The sequence below is a fragment of the Pseudophryne corroboree genome, chromosome 9 (assembly GCF_028390025.1).
Source record: "Pseudophryne corroboree isolate aPseCor3 chromosome 9, aPseCor3.hap2, whole genome shotgun sequence".
Lineage (NCBI taxonomy): Eukaryota > Metazoa > Chordata > Amphibia > Anura > Myobatrachidae > Pseudophryne > Pseudophryne corroboree.
The window spans coordinates 344143281-344169703 of record NC_086452.1 but is presented as its reverse complement, the minus strand read 5'-3'; the positions used below and the strand labels follow the sequence as shown (position 1 = coordinate 344169703).

The 26423-nt window shown below is 45.3% G+C and overlaps 1 protein-coding gene across 2 annotated transcripts in view; it reads left to right on the top strand.

Annotated features, from left to right (window-relative positions):
- STAB1 (stabilin 1) overlaps window positions 1-26423 on the top strand; it is a 605861-nt gene that overhangs the window by 423848 nt on the left and 155590 nt on the right. For both annotated transcript variants that reach the window (XM_063940632.1, XM_063940633.1), the window contains 2 exons: window positions 13109-13285; window positions 15295-15381. In XM_063940632.1, the coding sequence (XP_063796702.1) occupies window positions 13109-13285; window positions 15295-15381 (264 nt within the window). The remainder of the gene's footprint in view (window positions 1-13108; window positions 13286-15294; window positions 15382-26423) is intronic.

Genomic DNA, 26423 nt, shown 5'->3' with positions numbered 1-26423 from the left:
CCACAGGACCCTTCTGGCAGAAATTGACATTGCATTTATTCTAGAGCCCAGTAGGCAAATGTCCCTCTGGGCATCCCTCATTTATAGGACAGCGTCTTTTATATGCCCCAGGGTCAGTAAAATGGTATCCTTGACTAAGGTATCCATTTCCTCAGACAGATTATCTGTCCATGCTGCTACAGCACTACACATCCAGGCCGACGCAATAGCCGGCCTCAGTATAGTACCTGAGTGTGCATAAACAGACTTCTTCAGGATACTTTCCTGCTTCCTATCTGCAGGATCTTTTAGGGCGGCCGTATCCTGTGACGGCAGGGCCACCTTTTTAGATAAGCGTGTCAGAGCTTTATTTACCCTAGGGGAGAATTCCCAGCGCATCCTGTCCGTTGGCGGGAAAGGGTACGCCATAAGTAACCTTTTGGAAATCAGCACTTTCTTATCGGGGGAATCCCATGCTTTTTCACATAATTCAATTAACTCATGGGAGGGGGGAAAAGTCACCTCTTGCTTTTTCTCCCCATACATATACACCCTTTTGTCAGGGACAGGGTTTTCCTCCGATATGTGCAATACATCCTTCATTGCTATAATCATGTATCGGATGGCTTTAGTCATTTTAGGCTGCAACTTTGCCTCATCGTCATAGACACTAGAGTCAGAATCCGTGTCGACATCTGTGTCAACCAACTGGGATAGTGGGCGCTTTTGAGACCCTGACGGCCTCTGAGCTGCAGAATCAGACACGGGTTGAGACCCTGACTGATTATCCAACCTTTTATGCAAGGAGCTTACGTTATCATTTAACACCTTCCACATATCCATGCAATCAGGTGTCGGCGCCGTCGGCGGCGACACCACAGTCACTTGCACTTGTTCTGCCTCCACGTAACCGTCCTCGTCAACATGTCGACACAAACGTACCGACACACCGCACACACACAGGAAATGCTCTAATTGAGGACAGGACCCCACAAGGCCTTTTGGGGAGACAGAGAGAGAGTATGCCAGCACACACCCCAGCGCTATATAACCCAGGGATTACACAGTAACTTAGTGTTTACCCAGTAGCTGCTGTTTATGATAATTTGCGCCTAAATTTATGTGCCCCCCCCTCTCTTCTTACCCTTTTTCTACCTTGATACTGCAGGGGAGAGCCTGGGGAGCTTCCTCTCAGCGGAGCTGTGAAGAGAAAATGGCGCTGGTTAGTGCTGAGGAAGAAGGCCCCGCCCCCTCAGTGGCGGGCTTCTTTCCCGGGTCTGTGTAATAAAATGGCGGGGGCTCGTACATATATACAGTGCCCAGCTGTATATATGTGTCTTTTTGCCAAGAGGTATCCTAATTGCTGCCCAGGGCGCCCCCCCCCCCCTGCGCCCTGCACCCTACAGTGACCGGAGTGTGTGGGTAGTGTGGGCGCAATGGCGCACAGCTGCAGTGCTGTGCGCTACCTCATGTGAAGACAGAAGTCTTCTGCCGCCGATTTCGATGTCTTCTTGCTTCTGCCGGCTTCTGAATTCTGGCTCTGCGAGGGGGACGGCGGCGCGGCTCCGGGAACGGACGACAAGGTCAGGTCCTATGTTTGATCCCTCTGGAGCTAATGGTGTCCAGTAGCCTAAGAAGCGCAACCTAGCCGCAGTTAGTAGGTTTGCTTCTCTCCCCTCAGTCCAACGTAGCAGACAGTCTGTTGCCAGCAGAAGCTCTCTGAAAATAAAAAAACCTAACTAAAATACTTTCTTATTAGCAAGCTCAGGAGAGCTCACTAAAAGCACACAGCTCTGGCCGGGCACAGATTCTAACTGAGGTCTGGAGGAGGGGCATAGAGGGAGGAGCCAGTGCACACCAGGTAGTACTAAATCTTTCTTTAGAGTGCCCAGTCTCCTGCGGAGCCCGTCTATTCCCCATGGTCCTTACGGAGTCCCCAGCATCCACTAGGACGTTAGAGAAAGAGGATTTTTCTCCCAATGGAAAAAGCCCAGGAACTCCAGAACATGGTCAGAGACCTGTTAAAACCGAAAAGAGCATCAGTCCATCAATGCACTTGAGTACTGGGAAAAATGGTGGCGACCTACGAGGCCATCCCCTTTGGCAGGTTTCATGCGAGGACTTTTCAGTGGGACATTCTGGACAAGTGGTCCAGGTCCCATCTTCAAATTTATCAGAAAATAAGCCTGTCTCCCAGGGCCAAGGTGTCTCTCCTGTGGTGGCTGCAGAGTGCTCACTTTCTAGAGGGTCGCAGGTTCGGCATTCAAGACTGGGTTCTGGTGACCACGGACGCGAGCCTCTGAGGATGGGGAGCAGTCACACAAGGAAGAAACTTTCAGGGGATATGGTCAAGCCAGGAGGCTTGTCTACACATCAACGTACTGGAATTGAGGGCCATATACAACGGCCTACGTCAAGCGGAGAATCTTCTTCGGGAACTACCGATTCTGATTCAATCAGACAACGTCACAGCTGTGGCTCATGTAAACCGCCAAGGCAGAACAAGGAGCAGAGTGGCAATGGCGGAAGCCACCAGGATTCTGCGCTGGGCGGAAAATCACATCAGCGCTTTGGCAGCAGTCTTCATTCCGGGAGTGGACAACCAGGAAGCAGACTTCCTCAGCAGACACGATCTCCATCCAGGAGAGTGGGGACTTCATCAAGAAGTTTTTGCAGAGATAACAAGTCATTGGGGACTTCCTCAAATAGACATGATGGCGTCACGCCTCAACAAGAAGCTTCGGAGGTATTGTGCCAGGTCAAGGGACCCTCAGGCAGTAGCAGTGGACGCCCTGGTGTCACCGTGGGTGTTTCAGTCGGTCTATGTGTTCCCTCCTCTTCCACTCATCTCAAAGATATTAAGAATCATAAGACGAAAAAGAGTGCAGACAATACTCATTGTTCCAGATTGGCCTCGAAGGGCCTGGTATTCCGATCTTCAGGAAATGCTCACAGAAGATCCGTGGCCTCTTCCTCTCCGAGAGGACCTGTTGCAACAGGGACCCTGCGTGTTCCAAGACTTACCGCGGTTACGTTTGACGGTATGGAGGTTGAACACCGAATCCTAGCTGGGAAAGGCATTCCGGAAGACGTCATCCCTACTCTGATGAAGGATAGAAAGGAGGTGACGGCGAAACATTATCACCGTATCTGGAGAAAGTATGTATCTTGGTGTGAATCCAAGAATGCTCCTACGGAAGTTTTCCATCTGGGCCGTTTTCTCCACTTTCTACAGACAGGAGTGGATATGGGCATAAAATTAGGCTCCATTAAGGTACAGATTTCGGCCCTATCAATTTTCTTTCAGAAGGAATTGGCTTCTCTCCCAGAAGTCCAGACTTTTGTAAAGGGAGTGCTGCACATACAGCCTCTTTTTGTGCCTCCAGTGGCACCATGGGACCTTAACGTGGTGTTACAGTTCCTAATATCTCACTGGTTTGAACCTATTCAAACGGTTGAATTAAAATTTCTCACTTGGAAGGTTGTCATGTTGTTGGCCTTGGCATCTGCAAGGCGGGTGTCTGAATTGGCGGCTTTGTCTCATAAAAGCCCCTATCTGATTTTCCATGTGGATAGAGCAGAATTAAGGACTCGTCCTCAATTTTTGCCTAAGGTAGTTTCATCGTTTCATATGAACCAACCTATTGTGGTGCCTGTGGCTACGGGTGACTTGGAGGATTCCAAGTCCCTTGATGTAGTCAGGGCCTTAAAAATGTATGTAGCCAGGATGGCTCAAGTTAGGAAAACAGAGGCACTGTTTGTCCTGTATGCGGCCAACAAGGTTGGCACTCCTGCTTCTAAGCAGACTATTGCTCGCTGGATCTGTAACACGATTAAGCAGGCTCATACTACGGCTGGATTGCCGGTGCCTAATTCGGTAAAGGCCCATTCCACTAGGAAGGTGGGCTCTTCTTGGGCGGCTGCCTGAGGCGTATCGGCATTACAGCTTTGCCGAGCGGTGACTTGGTCGGGTTCAAACACTTTTGCTAAATTCTACTAGTTTGATACCTTGGCTGAGGAGGACCTCATGTTTGCTCAGTCGGTGCTGCAGAGTCATCCGCACTCTCCCGCCCGGTCTGGAGCTTTGGTATAATCCCCATGGTCCTTACGGAGTCCCCAGCATCCTTTTGGACGTAAGAGAAAATAAGATTTTAAACCTACCGGTAAATCTTTTTCTCCTAGTCCGTAGAGGATGGTGGGCGCCCGTCCCAGTGCGGACATATTTCTGCATGACCTGTATATAGTTATTGCTTACATAAGGGTTATGTTACAGTTAAGATCAGTCTTTGGCTGATGCTGTTTTGTTCATACTGTTAACTGGTTGCGTATATTCCATGTTATACGGTGTGGATGGTGTGGGCTGGTATGAATCTTGCCCTTAGATTAACAAAAATCCTTTCCTCATACTGTCCGTCTCCTCTGGGCACAGTTTCTCTAACTGAGGTCTGGAGGAGGGGCATAGAGGGAGGAGCCAGTGCACACCCATCTAAAGCTCTTTATAGTGCCCAGAGATGAGCACCGGAAATTTTTCGGGTTTTGTGTTTTGGTTTTGGGTTCGGTTCCGCGGCCGTGTTTTGGGTTCGAACGCGTTTTGGCAAAACCTCACCGAATTTTTTTTGTCGGATTCGGGTGTGTTTTGGATTCGGGTGTTTTTTTCAAAAAACCCTAAAAAACAGCTTAAATCATAGAATTTGGGGGTCATTTTGATCCCAAAGTATTATTAACCTCAATAACCATAATTTCCACTCATTTTCAGTCTATTCTGAACACCTCACACCTCACAATATTATTTTTAGTCCTAAAATTTGCACCGAGGTCGCTGGATGACTAAGCTCAGCGACCCAAGTGGCCGACACAAACACCTGGCCCATCTAGGAGTGGCACTGCAGTGTCACGCAGGATGGCCCTTCAAAAAACTACTCCCCAAACAGCACATGACTCAAAGAAGAAAAAAAAGAGGCGCAATGAGATAGCTGTGTGACTAAGATAAGCGACCCTAGTGGCCGACACAAACACCTGGCCCATCTAGGAGTGGCACTGCAGTGTCACGCAGGATGGCCCTTCCAAAAAACACCCCCCAAACAGCACATGACGCAAAGAAAAAAAGAGGCGCAATGAGGTAGCTGTGTGACTAAGATAAGCGACCCAAGTGGCCGACACAAACACCTGGCCCATCTAGGAGTGGCACTGCAGTGTCACGCAGGATGGCCCTTCCAAAAAACACCCCCCAAACAGCACATGACGCAAAGAAAAAAAGAGGCGCAATGAGGTAGCTGTGTGACTAAGATAAGCGACCCAAGTGGCCGACACAAACACCTGGCCCATCTAGGAGTGGCACTGCAGTGTCACGCAGGATGGCCCTTCCAAAAAACACCCCCCAAACAGCACATAACGCAAAGAAAAAAAGAGGCGCAATGAGGTAGCTGTGTGAGTAAGCTAAGCGACCCTAGTGGCCGACACAAACACCTGGCCCATCTAGGAGTGGCACTGCAGTGTCACGCAGGATGGCCCTTCCAAAAAACACCCCCCAAACAGCACATGACGCAAAGAAAAATGAAAGAAAAAAGAGGTGCAAGATGGAATTGTCCTTGGGCCCTCCCACCCACCCTTATGTTGTATAAACAGGACATGCACACTTTAACCAACCCATCATTTCAGTGACAGGGTCTGCCACACGACTGTGACTGAAATGACGGGTTGGTTTGGACCCCCACCAAAAAAGAAGCAATTAATCTCTCCTTGCACAAACTGGCTCTACAGAGGCAAGATGTCCACCTCATCATCATCCTCCGATATATCACCGTGTACATCCCCCTCCTCACAGATTATCAATTCGTCCCCACTGGAATCCACCATCTCAGCTCCCTGTGTACTTTGTGGAGGCAATTGCTGCTGGTCAATGTCTCCACGGAGGAATTGATTATAATTCATTTTAATGAACATCATCTTCTCCATATTTTATGGATGTAACCTCTTACGCCGATTGCTGACAAGGTGAGCGGCGGCACTAAACACTCTTTCGGAGTACACACTTGTGGGAGGGCAACTTAGGTAGAATAAAGCCAGTTTGTGCAAGGGCCTCCAAATTGCCTCTTTTTCCTGCCAGTATAAGTACGGACTGTCTGACGTGCCTACTTGGATGCGGTCACTCATATAATCCTCCACCATTCTTTCAATGGGGAGAGAATCATATGCAGTGACAGTAGACGACATGTCCGTAATCGTTGTCAGGTCCTTCAGTCCGGACCAGATGTCAGCATCAGCAGTCGCTCCAGACTGCCCTGCAACACCGCCAGCGGGTGGGCTCGGAATTCTGAGCCTTTTCCTCGCACCCCCAGTTGCGGGAGAATGTGAAGGAGGAGATGTTGACAGGTCGCGTTCCGCTTGACTTGACAATTTTGTCACCAGCAGTTCTTTGAACCCCAGCAGACTTGTGTCTGCCGGAAAGAGAGATCCAAGGTAGGTTTTAAATCTAGGATCGAGCACGGTGGACAAAATGTAGTGCTCTGATTTCAACAGATTGACCACCCGTGAATCCTTGTTAAGCGAATTAAGGGCTCCATCCACAAGTTCCACATGCCTAGCGGAATCGCTCTGTGTTAGCTCCTCCTTCAATGTCTCCAGCTTCTTCTGCAAAAGCCTGATGAGGGGAATGACCTGACTCAGGCTGGCAGTGTCTGAACTGACTTCACGTGTGGCAAGTTCAAAAGGTTGCAGAACCTTGCACAACGTTGAAATTATTCTCCACTGCGCTTGAGACAGGTGCATTCCACCTCCTATATCGTGCTCAGTTGTATAGGCTTGAATGGCCTTTTGCTGCTCCTCCAACCTCTGAAGCATATAGAGGGTTGAATTCCACCTCGTTACCACTTCTTGCTTCAGATGATGGCAGGGCAGGTTCAGGCGTTTTTGGTGGTGCTCCAGTCTTCTGTACGTGGTGCCTGTACGCCGAAAGTGTCCCGGAATTCTTCTGGCCACCGACAGCATCTCTTGCACGCCCCTCTCGTTTTTTAAATAATTCTGCACCACCAAATTCAAGGTATGTGCAAAACATGGGACGTGCTGGAATTTGCCCAGATTTAATGCACACACAATATTGCTGGCGTTGTCCGATGCCACAAATCCACAGGAGAGTCCAATTGGGGTAAGCCATTCTGCGATGATCTTCCTCAGTTGCCGTAAGAGGTTTTTACCTGTGTGCGTATTCTGGAAAGCGGTGATACAAAGCGTAGCCTGCCTAGGAAAGAGTTGGCGTTTGCGAGATGCTGCTACTGGTGCCGCCGCTGCTGTTCTTGCGACGGGAGTCCATACATCTACCCAGTGGGCTGTCACAGTCATATAGTCCTGAGCCTGCCCTGCTCCACTTGTCCACATGTCCGTGGTTAAGTGGACATTGGGTACAACTGCATTTTTTAGGACACTGGTGAGTCTTTTTCTGAGGTCTGTGTACATTTTCGGTATCGCCTGCCTAGAGAAATGGAACCTAGATGGTATTTGGTACCGGGGACACAGTACCTCCAACAAGTCTCTAGTTGGCTCTGCAGTAATGATGGATACCGGAACCACGTTTCTCACCACCCAGGATGCCAAAGCCTCAGTTATCCGCTTTGCAGCAGGATGACTGCTGTGATATTTCATCTTCCTCGCAAAGGACTGTTGGACAGTCAATTGCTTGGTGGAAGTAGTAAAAGTGGTCTTACGAGTACGACTTCCCCTCTGGGATGACCATCGACTCCCAGCAGCTACAACAGCAGCGCCAGCAGCAGTAGGCGTTACACGCAAGGATGCATCGGAGGAATCCCAGGCAGGAGAGGACTCGTCAGAATTGCCAGTGACATGGCCTGCAGGACTATTGGCATTCCTGGGGAAGGAGGAAATTGACACTGAGGGAGTTGGTGGGGTGGTTTGCGTGAGCTTGGTTACAAGAGGAAGGGATTTACTGGTCAGTGGACTGCTTCCGCTGTCGCCCAAAGTTTTTGAACTTGTCACTGACTTATGATGAATGCGCTGCAGGTGACGTATAAGGGAGGATGTTTCGAGGTGGTTAACGTCCTTACCCCTACTTATTACAGCTTGACAAAGGCAACACACGGCTTGACAAATGTTGTCCGCATTTCTGTTGAAATACTTCCACACCGAAGAGCTGATTTTTTTGGTATTTTCACCAGGCATGTCAATGGCCCTATTCCTCCCACGGACAACAGGTGTCTCCCCGGGTGCCTGACTTAAACAAACCACCTCACCATCAGAATCCTCCTGGTCAATTTCCTCCCCAGCGCCAGCAACACCCATATCCTCCTCATCCTGGTGTACTTCAACACTGACATCTTCAATCTGACTATCAGGAACTGGACTGCGGGTGCTCCTTCCAGCACTTGCAGGGGGCGTGCAAATGGTGGAAGGCGCATGCTCTTCACGTCCAGTGTTGGGAAGGTCAGGCATCGCAAACGACACAATTGGACTCTCCTTGTGGATTTGTGATTTCGAAAAACGCACAGTTCTTTGCTGTGCTTTTGCCAGCTTGAGTCTTTTCATTTTTCTAGCGAGAGGCTGAGTGCTTCCATCCTCATGTGAAGCTGAACCACTAGCCATGAACATAGGCCAGGGCCTCAGCCGTTCCTTGCCACTCCGTGTGGTAAATGGCATATTGGCAAGTTTACGCTTCTCCTCCGACAATTTTATTTTAGATTTTTGAGTCCTTTTTTTACTGATATTTGGTGTTTTGGATTTTACATGCTCTGTACTATGACATTGGGCATCGGCCTTGGCAGACGACTTTGATGGCATTTCATCGTCTCGGCCATGACTAGTGGCAGCAGCTTCAGCACGAGGTGGAAGTCGATCTTGATCTTTCCCTATTTTTGGAACCTCAACATTTTTGTTCTCCATATTTTAATAGGCACAACTAAAAGGCACCTCAGGTAAACAATGGAGATGGATGGATACTAGTATACTTATGGATGGACGAGCGACTGCCGACACAGAGGTAGCTACCGCCGTGGACTACCGTACTGCGTCTGCTGCTAATATAGACTGGATGATAATGATATAAAAATATATATATATCACTACTGCAGCCGGACAGGTATATATTATATAATGACGGACCTGCTGGACACTGTCAGCACTGCAGACTCCTAAAGTAAGCTACTAGTATCAAGAAGATAGAAAAAAAAACCACCACAGGTAGGTGGTATACAATTATGGATGGACGAGCGACTGCCGACACAGAGGTAGCTACAGCCGTGGACTACCGTACTGCGTCTGCTGCTAATATAGACTGGATGATAATGATATAAAAAATATATATATATCACTACTGCAGCCGGACAGGTATATATTATATAATGACGGACCTGCTGGACACTGTCAGCACTGCAGACTCCTAAAGTAAGCTACTAGTATCAAGAAGATAGAAAAAAAAAACACCACAGGTAGGTGGTATACAATTATGGATGGACGAGCGACTGCCGACACAGAGGTAGCTACAGCCGTGGACTACCGTACTGCGTCTGCTGCTAATATAGACTGGATGATAATGATATAAAAAATATATATATATCACTACTGCAGCCGGACAGGTATATATTATATAATGACGGACCTGCTGGACACTGTCAGCACTGCAGACTCCTAAAGTAAGCTACTAGTATCAAGAAGATAGAAAAAAAAAACACAACAGGTAGGTGGTATACAATTATGGATGGACGAGCGACTGCCGACACAGAGGTAGCTACAGCCGTGGACTACCGTACTGCGTCTGCTGCTAATATAGACTGGATGATAATGATATAAAAAATATATATATCACTACTGCAGCCGGACAGGTATATATTATATAATGACGGACCTGCTGGACACTGTCAGCACTGCAGACTCCTAAAGTAAGCTACTAGTATCAAGAAGATAGAAAGAAAAAAAACACAACAGGTAGGTGGTATACAATTATGGATGGATGAGCGACTGCCGACACAGAGGTAGCTACAGCCGTGGACTACCGTACTGCGTCTGCTGCTAATATAGACTGGATGATAATGATATAAAAAATATATATATTTCACTACTGCAGCCGGACAGGTATATATTATATAATGACGGACCTGCTGGACACTGTCAGCACTGCAGACTCCTAAAGTTAACTACTAGTATGAAGAAGATATAGAAAAAAAAAAACCACCACAGGTAGGTATACAATTATGGACGAGCGACTGCCGACACAGAGGTAGCTACAGCCGTGGACTACCGTACTGCGTCTGCTGCTAGTATAGACTGGATGATAATGATATAAAAATATATATATATCACTACTGCAGGACAGGTATATATTATATAATGACGGACCTGCTGGACACTGTCAGCAGAATGCGTTTATAGAATAAAAACACCACACGACGAGTGTTTAACTTTTTCAGGCAGACAATTACAATATACTGGTGGTCACTGGTCACTGGTCAGTCACACTGGCAGTGGCACTCTGGCAGCAAAAGTGTGTACTGTTAAATATATGTACTCCTGCTATAACTGCTCCCCAGTCTCCCCCACAATTAAGCTGGGTGAGCAGTGAGCACTCAGCACAGTCAGATATACATAGATGATGCAGCACACTGAGGCTGAGCACAGATATGGTATACTGTGTCACTGTGTATCGTTTTTTTTCAGGCAGAGAACGGATTATATTAAATAATAATAAAACTGCACTGGTGGTCACTGGTCAGTCACTAGTAAACTCTGCACTCTCTGAGTACTCCTAAGCTCCAGTAAATCAAGTGTCTCACTCTCACTATCTATTTCTATTCTAAACGGAGAGGACGCCAGCCACGTCCTCTCCCTATCAATCTCAATGCACGTGTGAAAATGGCGGCGACGCGCGGCTCCTTATATAGAATCCGAGTCTCGCGATAGAATCCGAGCCTCGCGAGAATCCGACAGCGGGATGATGACGTTCGGGCGCGCTCGGGTTAGCCGAGCAAGGCAGGAAGATCCGAGTCTGCCTCGGACCCGTGTAAAAAGCGTGAAGTTCGGGGGGGTTCGGTTTCCGAGAAACCGAACCCGCTCATCACTAGTGCCCATGTCTCCTGCGGAGCCCGTCTATACCCCCCCATGGTCCTTCCGGAGTCCCCAGCATCCTCTACGGACTAGGAGAAAAAGATTTACCGGTAGGTTTAAAATCTTATTATTTATGACACAGTAGCTGTGTCATAAGTATCTTCTTTATATTATTTTAATCATTAATGGCAGGGGAGGCACTGCCTCCCCTGACTGCATGTCCCTGAGAATCAGGCTTCCCTTCCCCGTACACAGAACCCTGAATCACACTGAACTTTTGATGCATGCCCACGACAGTCCCAATTTCAGGGCATTTACATTTGATTGCATTGTTGCTGCCTAGTTCCCACCCAGAAACACCCTATAGTATGTCATGGAAAGACATAAGCAAAAATGTGTACACTCGCTTCTGCGCATGCACTGTATTATAATTATTATATATATTCACTATTTGCATCCGTTCACAAAGAGCTATTAAACTCGTATTCAGGCCCTGTGTAACCAAACAAGATATATGGGGCTGATTCAGAACTGGGAGCAAAGCACAAAAAAGGAGCAGATTTGTACCTTGGTAAAACCATGTTGCACTGCAAGTACAGATTATAAATGTACCATGAGATTTGGGGCTAAATTTAGCAAGCACCGCTCTGCAAGCCAGAACTTTGGTGGTTTCAGCCGCTGGACTTAAAGGGACGATAATATTAATACTGTTCAAAACAAATCTGATTTTCTTATGTAATATTATTACCCTTTAACACCACTGGCCAAAATCGCTGATGAAGGAGCGGTTTTGAAAAGCACTGCTTAGTAAATAGTTGGGATGAAGTTGAGATGAGGCATGTCCTAGGTAACTCTAAATTGCACTACAGTATATACATATTTGTCGGCTGTATGCAAAAGCAGCCAGTATTTCCTTTGTACATTAATTAAATAAATAAATGTAATTTCACCCTTTACATTGTAAAATGGTTTGCTCCCAGCCTTGAATCATTATTTCCTTTCCCTAGTGTATCATACAGCATAAAGGAGGAGGGGTTCACTCTCTGGGTTTGATGACTAAAGAATGCAACTGGAGAAGGTGTCCATGGCAACTGATAGGCTTTTACCTATAATTTTATAGTATGTACAAATTCAAAGATACTGTAGCTACAGTAGAAGGTGATTGTATGCTTCTCCTCTTTATAAGGGTTGGATACAGCTCCCCCTCTGTGTCTTAAGGCTTCTGAACAAATGTAGAGCCTTAAACTAAACTTGTATGTATGCTGCATATGTCTAATTAGCCCTTATTTGGAGAGTCTTAGGTTGGTCTGATTGTGGGTCATGCTGAAGATCTGCATGCCTCAGTGAAAAGGTGATCCACAGTGGAATGTACTAGAGACCCATACCCATCCAGCTATTTCCCATATAAATAGGTTGTTTATTAAATAAAGTATAAATATACGGGGTATCCAACAAGTTACTGTGCCCTGAATAGAATGTAGTGATGTAATAATGCAGCAATGTGCTGTTTCGTACTCCGTAATGTGTTGCCCTATGCTACGCACGGCTGTGTATAGTGTAGCCGATGGAGACACACGTGTCTAGTGATTACTCATTTTGGCATAAGGACAGATGTTTGAACAGAGAGTGTTTGCTTTCAGTGCACAGAAACTTTTTGGACACACTCTATTTCTTGTGTACATATAAATGTACACAAGAGATTGCACCATACTTACTGACTTTTTAGTTGCGCCCCAAATCACACCAGCACCTGAGAGGTGGCAGCCAGGTGGGAGATACAGGGGTTGAGGCACGGCCCAGTGGGCGATGCAGGGGGGAGTGTGAATGTACAATTGTGTATTTGTGGCCCTGCTATACAATGCTGTAAATTAGGTCATGAAGCCGCTTGGGCCTACCATTTCACTTGGGAAGTGGGCTACAGAGGTCGGATGTGGGTGGACCCGCGGGAGACTTGGCTACTTTTACTAGTGTCCGGGAGAGCCACCTGAGTTGGGTCTTCTGAAAATTCTGGAAAGGTGGGCAAGTGTGAGTTGGATCCAACTTTGATTTATTTAATGTTCAATACTTCTTCTCATTTTGACAGAATTCCAGTGTGCTGTCCCTTGTGAATGATAAACTCCACCAACCTCTCACAATGCTGTGGCCTACAGATAAAGCTTTTGATTCTCTTCCGGAGGAACGGAAGAAGTGGTTGTATGATGAAGACCACATAGACAAACTTAATGCTTACTTGAAAGTGCACATTATTCGAGATTCAAAGGTACAAACATGTCATGTCAAAGTACTGAAATTATACAAATAAATATTCACTTGGAACATATTTTTAAATGTGTTGGAGTCATTCTAATTACAGCAGACTTTGACTATCAACTGAGATTTCCCAGAAATCTTTACTACAGACTGCAGAGCAGGCAGAATGTAGGACTGTCAGGATGTCTGATCCAGTCTGTGACTGCCTTCTGTGCATTTCCTATTCATGTCCTTCACTCCACTCAGCTAAACTGGCAAGGCAATATGGATTGCAAACATGTAATAACATTGCCCTGAGGATGAGGAGTACTCACAAGTGCGCCTGCATCTCAGCTTTTTATACTCTCGGGCCTGCCTAGGTGCTAAGTTACTTTCTAGTGTGTTTCAAGTCTAGCCACTCATTGTTTTGCTTATTGTATTTGTCCATGTTTGGTCCATTACCTTAAAGTGAGCTATTGACGCAAGGAAATGCTTCTGATGAGTGACCAAATACTTACTGTAGGAAGGAACCTCTACAGTATGAGGACAGTGTGTAGGTTTGTGAGAACCAAATGCCACCTGCTATAAACTTTGGAAGTTCTCTTTGACAGCCTGATTGACAGAGGCCTTCATAACATGTTGCAGAATGACAATCAATCTTCTGTTCCAGCGGGACCCTATTCCAGATCGTGTTTAAGGTGTTCTTCCAGTTGAGATGGAGGTGACAAACATGGTCCCTACTTTAGGAATATGGTATATGTTGCTATAATACTTAGGGTGGTAGACACATTTACATTCAACGTGGGTGGGGTTCTAAATTTTGAGTGTTGTATATGGTCCTGAATGAACATTTTAAATTGGATGGAATAGAATTAAAGTGCATTAGGACAGTTAAATTGTCCACACTTGTCTGAGACAAAGATGGGGCAAATTCACCAATAATTTGAAGTAGTTGATCAAGAGCCAGAGATGCACAAAAGCTGTGGTGCATCCCAGACAAAAACGTGGAGGATCCCATAGCGATAATGCTAAAGTGGAATGTGCCAGTGTGAGTAGTTTAGGCTGAGGCTGGCCAGGGTAGAAAGTAGACACTTTGCTCCTTTGGGAATGATTCTTTATATATCAACGCTTTTTTTTTTGTGTCTGAAGGAGGCGTGCATCAAAGGGATATCATACCTCACAATTGTATAAACAGTGTCTAAACAATGCAGGAGTGGGCCTTGGGGCAGCCCAGCAGCATGGTAACTGCTGGGCACACCCCTAGAGTGACAGAGATGAGGCGTAATGTGAGACCGACATTCTCAGAGATTTTCCAGAAATAAAAATCAATATGCCAGTTAAGTTGGTAGCTAAGGGAGCCAGAGGCCTAGGGCTAAATTTACTAAAGCTTCAAAAACAGAGAATTGGTTATGTTGCCCATATCAACCAATCAAATGCTGTCTATGATTTCTCTATTGCCTTTTAGAAAATGGTAGACAGCCCCTAGTCCCTCATGATGGATATATATATGTATAGCTAGACATGACCTTCTGTTCCTTTGCTTCTTTCCACAAACTGTTGGACAATAAAGGTGGCTAATTGGCTTGAAAGTGTTGGTTGTTGTAATTTTTGGATTAGTGATATTGGACTGTTGGTGTCATCATTAAAAGTAAAAATTGATTGGCAATGAATATTAAAGTGAAAAGTACATATCTCAGATTTAGAGTTGTACGCTTTATATTCTGAGAGCAGGCCATACTGTTCAAGTTCCACAAACAGATTGGGAAGAGAATTTTTCGGTGAAGAGTAAGTTATAATAGAAGTACATTATCCACAGATAGCAAGAGTTTTTACTCATTGTCATTGTCATGAATCTGTATACAATACCCTTGGTCTCTTCTTTCTATCTAATTTTATTGGCAGGTGGTTGGATATATGTATAACTTAATGCAAGGAAGAAAGGGGGAAATAACCGCCAGCCTATATACAGCACTTTAGTCCTATAGCATTGTTGCTGTTGATAATAATGTTAATACATTTTTTTTATTGGTTTTCTTCTAGATTACTTCAGCAACCATGCTTGAAGCCAAGTCACCTAGGACATTGCATGGTTCCACAATCTCTTTTCAATGCAGCACAACCAACATTGTGAGTATCTATCTTATCAGTTTATTAGAAAGATTTAACTAATGAAATCCAACATATTTATTTCTTACTGGATGCGGTCAGTATCCTGTCAGTCGGGATCCCGACAGTCAGAACAACAACAGTGGTAATACAAAGGTAAGTACTGGGGTTGGTGTTAATGTTAGGCACTACGGGGAGGGTTAGGGTTAGGCTGCGGGAGAAGGAAGGTAGTTAGAATTAGACTGTGGGATGGGATGTTTAGGGTTAGGCTGCAGGACGGATGGGTTAGGGTTAAATATCGTGTTCCATTGGGATTCTGATTGTCAGGATGCCACTGTCTGCGTTTGGACCTTCGGGATCCTGGGTGCTGGGATTTTGTACCCAAACCATTCTTACAAATCCATGTCATAGAAAATAACACGTGTTGTGACCTTCTGGTGTTACTCCCTATTAACGGTGGGACTTCTCTGATCAAACTGAATAATAATACACATGGGGCAAATTCAGTATGGATTGCAAAAATTACAAATGAGCAAAAATTGCGAGCAAAAGCAAAATTGCAAAAGCACGCCCAAACGGAAAAACTGCAACACTAATTTAATTTAACAAAAAGAAGGTGGCCTTGTAAAATGGCCTTGTAAAATGTGCAAATATTGCGAAAACCATCCTAATAATCGCAATTTTTGCGTACATATTACAAATGTATGCAATTTTTGCGTACGTTTCTAATGTTGCATTTTTTGCTAACAACAGTGTTTTTCCCTTAAAAATTGCACAGCCTACTTTCCTGCACCCAAATTAAAGAAACTACTCAACAATTGTAAATCAATTCAATCATCACTTAATTGGTCAAATGATCTTGTGGTAATTTAGCAATTATTATCTTAAAGACACCATAGTGTTTTTCTTCAAACACTGTGTTCAAATATATTCAACTAGAGAGAGTGTGAATTCTAGCCTCTAAACCCTACACAACAGCAATTATTGGTATATGTTTTAACAAACACACTTTTTTTGGAGTCAAAATATTTGAATTCGGAAACAACAGTAACATTTTTATGAAAAAAAAAAGTATTTTTTTTTGATTGTGAAGTGATCAAACATTACATATTATTGTTTCTTTGCTTTTATTTGCATACCTTACTTTAAGGAATTATGGGGCAGATTTTATAAAGCTCGGTGAAGCGATAAAGTGGAAGGTGATAAAGGACCTGCCAGTCAGCTCCTGACTGTCATTTTTTAAACCCAGCCTGTAACATGGAAGTTAGGATCTGATTGGCTGGTCCTTTATCACCTTCCACTTTATCACTTCACCGAGCTTAATAAATCTGCCCCTATGTGTAAATATTTGTTTCAATAAGTATACAAATGGAGCAGAATTTGCAAAACTTTAAAATAAAAAGATGGTGTTGCTGTTCTTCAACATATGTTTATGTGTGTAGCGCACAAATAAAATTTAAAACATAAAAAAAATGATGTGGGTATGTTTTGTTTAACAAAAAAATGTTGGTTGTTTAAAAAAAAATGTTAGGAAGCTAAATGTCATTCAGCAGATACTACTAAGCAAAATGCTTGTAAAGGTTATTTTACATTTGCTTCTATCAAATAGTGTGGTTGTCAAACCTCGATTGTCAGTAAGTGTAAACACAAATCGGTTAGTAAAGGGGGGTACACACGGAGAGATCCGTGCTTAAAATCGAAGCAATCTTGCTAGATTGCTTAGATTTTAAGCACGGATCTGCCGTGTGTATGCCCTCCAGCGATAGCGATGCGCGGCCCCGCGCATCGCTATCGCCGATGCTAGATTGAGCCTGCATGCAGGCTCAATCTAGCGAGTCGCTCACTTCACCGTTGTGTGAAGTGAGCGCCCCCCCGTCGGCTTTCCCCCTCGCTCAGCACATCGCGCTGTGCTGAGCGGGGTGAGAGATGTGTGCTGAGCGGTCTGTGTTAAGATCGCTCAGCACACATCTCTCCCGTGAGTACCCCCCTTAACATATATTTTCACAATCAACATGTGTTACAGAGTTAAACAATACCTTACATGTTTCTAAGGGTGTGTACACACGGTGAGATCCTTGCTATGTTCGATTTTTACTTGCGATTTCCCTTGAACTCCCCGGAGCCCAGATAGGACAGATTTTGACTAACTTTTCTTTAGATATGGACTATGTGTGCATACGATTTTGGCTTATGTGAGATTTTGGCTTATGTGAGATGTCATTGACATGTGAGATGAACTAGATAGTACACCGATCTAGCAAGGATTGACTTGCCTGCACAGTCTATCTTTTCTTGCGATGCCGACCTGGCGGGGCCGCGCATCGGGATCGCAAGGTGACTTTCACCTTGCGATTTGCACTAACTTTTCTTGCGATTTTGACTATATAGTCAAAATCTCAAGAAAAACCTCACCGTGTGTACACACCTTTAGTTCCAATACAGCTGAATGAAGTGATTTGTGGTCTGAGGTGTGAGCTTCTTCAGCTGGGTGTAATGAAGCAATGATTGCAGTATACTGTACATGCAGTCTACAACTGAGATCAGCTTGTGCAATTTTTAAGGTAGACCTGTAGTCACTCAGAAACTGCACATCAGAAATGTGCGATCTGTTGTAAAAATTTTGAATGCACCACCTACCGACCATCAGCATACGCCCACAACACGCCCTGCAACATGCCCCTGATCGTAGTTTTTGCGAGTCCAGCCCTTTAGCACGCCCCCTACACGCCTACTTTTTGTAGTGCATACGCAGTTTTTGCTAAGTCTCAGAAATTGTTTTTTTTTCTCAGTTTTTGCTATTTAAGTTGCAGAATTTGCATTTTTACGCTTTTTTGCTAATTCTGCTGATTTGTGATCCTTGCTGAATTAGGCCCATAACCAGGGACGTGCTGTGAGGTGGTTGAGGAGGCACTGGCTAGTATCAGAACCACATTTACACAATATATGAGCCCAAGGGTTCCTATGGACATTATACACAGGTGCAGCAGTATATATTGCTGGAAATTTGGTGAGTTTTGATCAGAAATGTGCGGATAAGGTAGGCACTTCAGAGTTTTGGCTATAAAAATGATTAGAATAATGCAAAGACTTTATTTCTAATAGATTCTTTGTATTTTTCATATACTTTATGTAGTCAAAACTCTGGTGTATACGTTACTATAACAGGAAAGGCTGTGCCTCACCTGCCTTACCTTACCGCACGTCACTGCACATGACCAATGAACTGAGTCAAATAAACTTAATCATTATTATAAGAAACAACAAACAATTAACAAACAAAGAAAGTTAATACTCAGCTTTGTTTTGGTATTCAGGCAATACAGGAACCCATTGTCTCTTGGTGCTTGGATCAGTCAATGACAAACAGGCACCTTACTGCAGTCTCAGGATCTGAATGCGAAGATGAGTCTATTGTCCAGGGACCCAGGATTTAAGATAGAATTTGGGGTGGTGGCTACCGGATATTAACTCCATATTAGTTTACAGTTTTGGTACCGGTGTTCAGCTGGTACTAATTACCATAAATGAATTATTATCTCTTACACATGTGCAGTAAGCACATGTGGGTTTGATTCCCATCATGGTCTTAACTGTGTGAAGTTTGTTTATTCTCTACGTGCTTCTGTGGGTTTCCTCCCAAACGCAAAAATAAATAAATAAATAATTAAATGGAGTATAATTTAAAAAAAAAACACACTTGAAAAAAATTCATGGTAAGAAATGGACATACTAAAAATATAAATGCAAAACAGGTTTCTTAAATTACAACCAGAATAAAACAGAAACAGTAAATCCGCTATTCACAAACTTTTTCATGTCTTTTGCTTCCTGGGGGAAGGCTAAAAGATGGACAGTTCCTCTGTAGTTAACCATTTCTACCAACGCCCTTCCTTATGATTTTACTAACCATTTTAAGTTTGTGGGTATACATATCTGTGTTACAACGGGTATACATTCAAGATACCGGCTGTCGTGATCCCGGCAGTTGAAACTTGAAATACCAACGCCGGAATCCTGACATCCATCAGAACACTGAGGCCAGAATCCAGAACCGGTCAGGATCCCAATGCCGGAATCCCGACAGCTGGCATCCCAAAGGTAAGTGTAGCAGGGAGGGTTAGGGTTTGGCTGCGGAAAGGGAGGTTAGGTTAAGGCACTAAGGGGTGAGATTAAGGTTAGGCTGCGGTAAGGGAGGGTTAGAGGTGGGGGGGGGGGGGTTTGGATCGTGACTGTCTGGATTGTGACCATCGGGATGCTGGCATCAGTATTGTGACCACCGGCATCCCGTCCTCCAGGATCGTATACCGATCGCTTACAACGGGCATTGTGGTCCTTTTTGTTCAAAAACACTTCTAGTCTGAAATCCTCTAAATAAAATATCTCTCTTCAGCAACATGACAGAGATATAATATTACATCTACTACAAGTTATGTTCCTCCATAGACATGCTTGGGAAACATTAATATGGTGGTATGTTGATTGCTTGGGAAAACAAATTATTTTATGTCTTCATTAGGGGCTGCATGATGCCTGTTATAAGTAAACAGAAAAAGACAAACTTAAAAAAATTGAACTTTCTTAAAGTCCACACTTATAAATACATCAACAGCCTTTCCAAATGGAAAGATGCTTTATTTTATTTTTTACATGACTGTCCAGTGCACTGTTATTTTGCTAGATTGCAGCTGCATCAATTATAATATATTTGGATAATTAGATGTTTATTAGATGCATTCGGTGAATCGGACTCGATACGCAGTCATAATCATCATCGGCTCGATCTTACAACAGGGGTTGAGTACCTGCAGGTCATTACACTCCAAACAAGGGCGTTCGTATCTGTTTTTATAGCCATCTTGGGATACATTTCACATAGATATTGCCTTACTGTAGTTTCACCTTGTCTGCACGCTCCCTTCAGCCCCTTTGGGAGTCGTACTTGGTAAATGCATCCAAGGCAAATTGGCGCACATGAGCACTTACAGAAAGAGAGAAAAAGGAAAAAAGATGCAACTTGCATTCACATCAAACTCTGCTTAGGGCCAGTGGCTTGGAAAACACTTCCATCTAGATTGCTTCTTTATTTACGTTTTAATCTGTTTTACATAGAGATGTGCGGGTCCGGATCTCTGAGAACTGGACCCACTCGAACATAGTGGATCCGAGGAGATCCGAATCAGGGTTCAAGTCGCCCTGCCTGAGTTGGATCCTAAAACGAGGCAAAACATCACCAATCCGGGCATTCTATTCTCACGGTTTTGGATTGCATATAAGTCCCTCCCTGCTGTGATTGGCCCCATTTGCTTCACTCCAGTGTCATGCATTTACTTCACTCCGGTGTGTCACTGCTCTGTACTCTGCTGTGTTCATCCAGGGACTGTGCTGTTTCAATCAGTGGGCTATGCGGTGTCTGTCCAGCTGTGCTGCATTCTGCTGTGTCCATCCAGTGGCTGTACTGTGTCCATCCAGCTGTGCTGTATTCATCCAGTGGCTGTGCTGTGTTGTCCATCCACTTCCTGTTTTATCACACAGCAGTGCTGCACTGACTCTGCAGACAATACCCCACTGCTAACTTCGCAAGCATGTGACTCCGCAACAGTGTCAGTTTAAAAAGAAGTAAAAAAAAAAATATATATATATTTGTTGTAGCTGCCAATTGAAAAAATGGATAACACTCAGTTTAGAGAAGAACAGGGGCAGCAACCAAATACCAGTCATGGCAATACTAGTCCTTGGCGTCTTCTACTAAAGCCGATGTCCAAGGACATAGAGTGTTTGGTCAGGGCATCTAACATCAAAGAACCAATTTTATACAGTAGTAAAGAAAAAAACACCAAAGGGAAAGTTTGCTGCAGAAAAACATAAAATTGTCAGTATTCCATTCACCACACAAAGTAGCACGGAAAGGCTAAGGACTTGGCCTTTATTTATGAGTTGTGGTTCTGCAACTGTCAGTGAGGCATCTTCTTCTGCCTCTCATGATGATAGAAGAGGTGTAAAAAAAAAAAAACTACTAAGGTAACATCAGAAACATCACAAATCCCTGAAGGGAGTCTAAGGTTATATTTACTAAAGTGTGGATTTATAGAAGTGGAGATGTTGCCCATAGCAACTAATCAGATTCTAGCTATTATTTTCTACAAGGTGCTAAATGAGTGAAAAATAAGAATTTACTTACCGATAATTCTATTTCTCGTAGTCCGTAGTGGATGCTGGGGACTCCGTAAGGACCATGGGGAATAGCGGCTCCGCAGGAGACTGGGCACATCTAAAGAAAGCTTTAGGACTAACTGGTGTGCACTGGCTCCTCCCCCTATGACCCTCCTCCAAGCCTCAGTTAGGAAACTGTGCCCGGACGAGCGTACACAATAAGGAAGGATTTTGAATCCCGGGTAAGACTCATACCAGCCACACCAATCACACCGTATAACTTGTGATCTGAACCCAGTTAACAGTATGATAACAGAGGAGCCTCTGAAAAGATGGCTCCCAACAATAATAACCCGATTTTTTAACAATAACTATGTACAAGTATTGCAGACAATCCGCACTTGGGATGGGCGCCCAGCATCCACTACGGACTACGAGAAATAGAATTATCGGTAAGTAAATTCTTATTTTCTCTAACGTCCTAAGTGGATGCTGGGGACTCCGTAAGAACCATGGGGATTATACCAAAGCTCCCAAACGGGCGGGAGAGTGCAGATGACTCTGCAGCACCGAATGAGAGAACTCCAGGTCCTCCTCAGCCAGGGTATCAAATTTGTAGAATTTAGCAAACGTGTTTGCCCCTGACCAAGTAGCTGCTCGGCAAAGTTGTAAAGCCGAGACCCCTCGGGCAGCCGCCCAAGATGAGCCCACTTTCCTTGTGGAACGGGCTTTTACAGATTTTAGCTGTGGCAGGCCTGCCACAGAATGTGCAAGCTGAATTGTACTACAAATCCAACGAGCAATAGTCTGCTTAGAAGCAGGAGCACCCAGCATGTTGGGTGCATACAGGATAAACAGCGAGTCAGATTTCCTGACTCCAGCCGTCCTGGAACATATTTTCAGGGCCCTGACAACATCCAGCAACTTGGATTCCTCCAAGTCCCTAGTAGCCGCAGGCACCACAATAGGTTGGTTCAGGTGAAAACGCTGGAACCACCTTAGGGAGAAACTGAGGACGAGTCCTCAATTCCGCCCTGTCCGAATGGAAAATCAGATAAGGGCTTTTACAGGATAAAGCCGCCAATCCTGACACGCGCCTGGCCTAGGCCAGGGCCAACAGCATGACCACTTTCCATGTGAGATATTTTAACTCCACAGATTTAAGTGGTTCAAACCAATGTGACTTTTGGAACCCAAACTACATTGAGATCCCAAATTGCCACTGGAGGCACAAAAGGAGGCTGTATATGCAGTACCCCTTTTACAAACGTCTAAACTTCAGGGACTGAAGCTAGTTCTTTTTTGGAAGAAAATTGACAGGGCCGAAATCTGAACCTTAATGGACCCCAATTTCAGGCCCATAGACACTCCTGTTTGCAGGAAATGTAGGAATCGACCCAGTTGAATTTCCTCCGTCGGGCCTTACTGGCCTCGCACTACGCAACATATTTTCGCCAATTGCGGTGATAATGTTTTTGCGGTTACATCCTTCCTGGCTTTTGATCAGGATAGGGATGACTTCATCCGGAATGCCTTTTTTCCTTCAGGATCCGGTGTTCAACCGCCATGCCGTCAAACGCAGCCGCGGTAAGTCTTGGAACAGACAGGGTCCTTGCTGGAGCAGGTCCCTTCTTAGAGGTAGAGGCCACGGATCCTCCGTGAGCCTCTCTTGAAGTTCCGGTTACCAAGTCCTTTTTGGCCCATCCGGAGCCACGAATATAGTGCTTACTCCTCTCCATCTTATCAATCTCAGTACCTTGGGTATGAGAGGCAGATGAGGGAACACATACACTGACTGGTACACCCACGGTGTTTCCAGAGCGTCTACAACTATTGCCTGAGGGTCTCTTGACCTGGCGCAATACCTGTCGAGTTTTTTAATCATGTGGACGACTTCTGGGTGAAGTCCCCACTCTCCCGGGTGGAGGTCGTGCTGAGGAAGTCTGCTTCCCAGTTGTCCACTCCCGGAATGAATACTGTTGACAGTGCTATTACATGATTTTCCGCCCAGCGGAGAATTCTTGCAGCTTCTGCCATTGCCCTCCTGCTTCTTGTGCCACCCTGTCTGTTTACGTGGGTGACTGCCATGATGTTGTCCGACTGGATCAACACCGGCTGACCTTGAAGCAGAGGTCTCGCTAAGCTTAGAGCATTGTAACTGGCCCTTAGCTTCAGGATATTTATGTGAAGTGATGTATCCAGGCTTGACCCTAAGCCCTGGATATTCCTTCCCTGTGTGACTGCTCCCCAGCCTCGCAGGCTGGCATCCGTGGTCACCAGGACCCAGTCCAGAATGCCGAATCTGCGGCCCTCTAGAAGATGAGCACTCTGCAACCACCACAGGATGGATACCCTTGTCCTTGGTGACAGGGTTATCCGCTGATGCATCTGAAAATGCGACCCGGACCATTTGTCCAGTAGGATCCACTGGAAAGTTCTTGCGTGGAATCTAACGAATGGGATTGCTTCGTAGGAAGCCACCATTTTTTCCCAGAACCCTTGTGCATTGATGCACTGAGACTTGGTTCGGTTTTAGGAGGTTCCTGATTAGCTCGGATAACTCCTTGGCTTTCTCTTCCGGGAGAAACACCTTTTTTCTGGACTGTGTCCAGGATCATCCCTAGGAAACAGAAGACCAGTCGTCGGAACCAGCTGCGATTTTGGAATATTGAGAACCCAATCGTGCTGCCGCAACACTACCTGAGATAGTGCTACACCGACCTCCAACTGTTCCCTGGATCTTACCCTTATCAGGGAATTGTCCAAGTAAGGGATAACTAAAATTTCCTTCCTTCGAAGGGATATCATTTCGTCCATTACCTTGGTAAAGACCCGGGGTGCCATGGACCATCCCTACGGCAGCGTCTGAACTGATAGTGACAGTTCTGTACCATAACCTGAGGTACCCTTGGTGAGAAGGGTAAATTTTGACATGAAGGTAAGCATCCTTGATGTCCCGAGACATCATGTAGTCCCCTTCTTCCAGGTTCGCAATCACTGCTCTGAGTGACTCAATCTTGAATTTGAACCTCTGTATGTAAGTGTTCAAAGATTTTAGATTTTAGAATCGGTCTCACCGAGCCGTCTGGCTTCGGTACCACAATAGTGTGGAATAATACCCCGTTCCTTGTTGCAGGAGGGGTACCTTGATTATCACCTGCTGGGAATACAGCTTGTGAATGGCTTCCAAAACTGCCTCCCTGTCAGAGGGAGACGTCGGTAAAGTCGACTTTTGGAAACGGCGAGGGGGAGACGTCTCGAATTCCAATATGTACCCCTGAGATATTACCTGAAGGATCCAGGGGTCTACTTGCGAGTGAGCCCACTGCGCACTGAAATTCATTGAGAACGGGCCCCCACCGTGCCTGAGCTTGTAAAGCCCTAGCGTCATACTGAGGGCTTGGCAGAGGCGGGAAGGGGTTTCTGTTCCTGGGAACTGGCTGATCTCTGCAGCCTTTTTCCTCTCCCTCTGTCACGAGCAGAAAAGAGGAACCTTTTGTCTGCTTGCCAACAAAGGACTGCGCCTGATAATACGGCGTCTTATTTTGAGAGGCGACCTGGGGTACAAACGTGGATTTCCCAGCTGTTGCCGTGGCCACCAGGTCTAAAAGACCAACCCCAAATGTCCCCTTTCAAAGGCAATACTTCCAAATGCCGTTTGGAATCCGCATCACCTGACCATTTTACTGGTAGAATTGGACAACGCACTTATACTTGATGCCAGTCGGCAATTATTCCGCTGTGCATCATGCATATATAGAAATGCATCTTTTAAATGCTCTATAGGCAATAATATACTATCCTTATCTAGGATATCAATATTTCCAGTCAGGGAATCCGACCATGCCAACCCAGCACTGCACATCCAGGCTGAGGCGATTGCTGGTCGCAGTATAACACCAGTATGTGTGTAAATACCTTTTTTGGATACCCTCCTGCTTTCTATCAGCAGGATCCTTAAGGGCGGCCATCTCATGAGAGGGTAGAGCCCTTGTTCTTACAAGCGTGTGAGCGCCTTATCCCCCCTAGGGGGTGTTTCCCAATGCATCCTAACCTCTGGCGGGAAAGGGTATGCAGCCAATACTTTTTAAGAAATTATTAATTGTTATCGGGGGGAAACCCACGCATCATCACACACCTCATTTTATTTCTCAGATTCAGGAAAACTACATGTAGTTTTTCCCTCACCGAACATAATACCCCTTTTTTGGTGGTACTCGTATTATCAGAAATGTATAAAAACATTTTCCATTGTCTCAATCATGTAACGTGTGGCCCTACTGGAAATCACGGTTGTCTCTTCACCGTCGACACAGGAGTCAGTATCCGTGTCGGCGTCTGTATCTGCTATCTGAGGTAACGGCCGCTTTAGAGCCCCTGACGGTCTATGAGACGTCTGGACAGGCACAAGCTGAGTAGCCGGCTGTCTCATGTCAAGTTTTGTCAACCACTGTTTTTTTATATAGAGCTGACACTGTCACGTAATTTTCAACAGTACATCCACTCAGGTGTCGACCCCCTAGGGCGTGACATCACTGTTACAGACACTCTGCTCCGTCTCCACATCATTTTTCTCCTCATACATGTCGACACAAACGTACCGACACACAGCACACACACAGGGAATGCTCTGATAGAGGACAGGACCCCACTAGCCCTTTGGGGAGACAGAGGGAGAGTATGCCAGCACACACCAGAGCGCTATATATATACAGGGATAACCTTATATAAGTGTTTTTCCCCTTATAGCTGCTGTATGTTTGAATACTGCGCCTAATTAGTGCCCCCCTCTCTTTTTTTAACCCTTTCTGTCTGCAGGGAAGAGCCAGGGAGCTTCCCTCCAACTGAGCTGTGAGGGAAAATGGCGCCAGTGTGCTGAGGAGATAGGCTCCGCCCCCTTTTCGGCGGCCTTA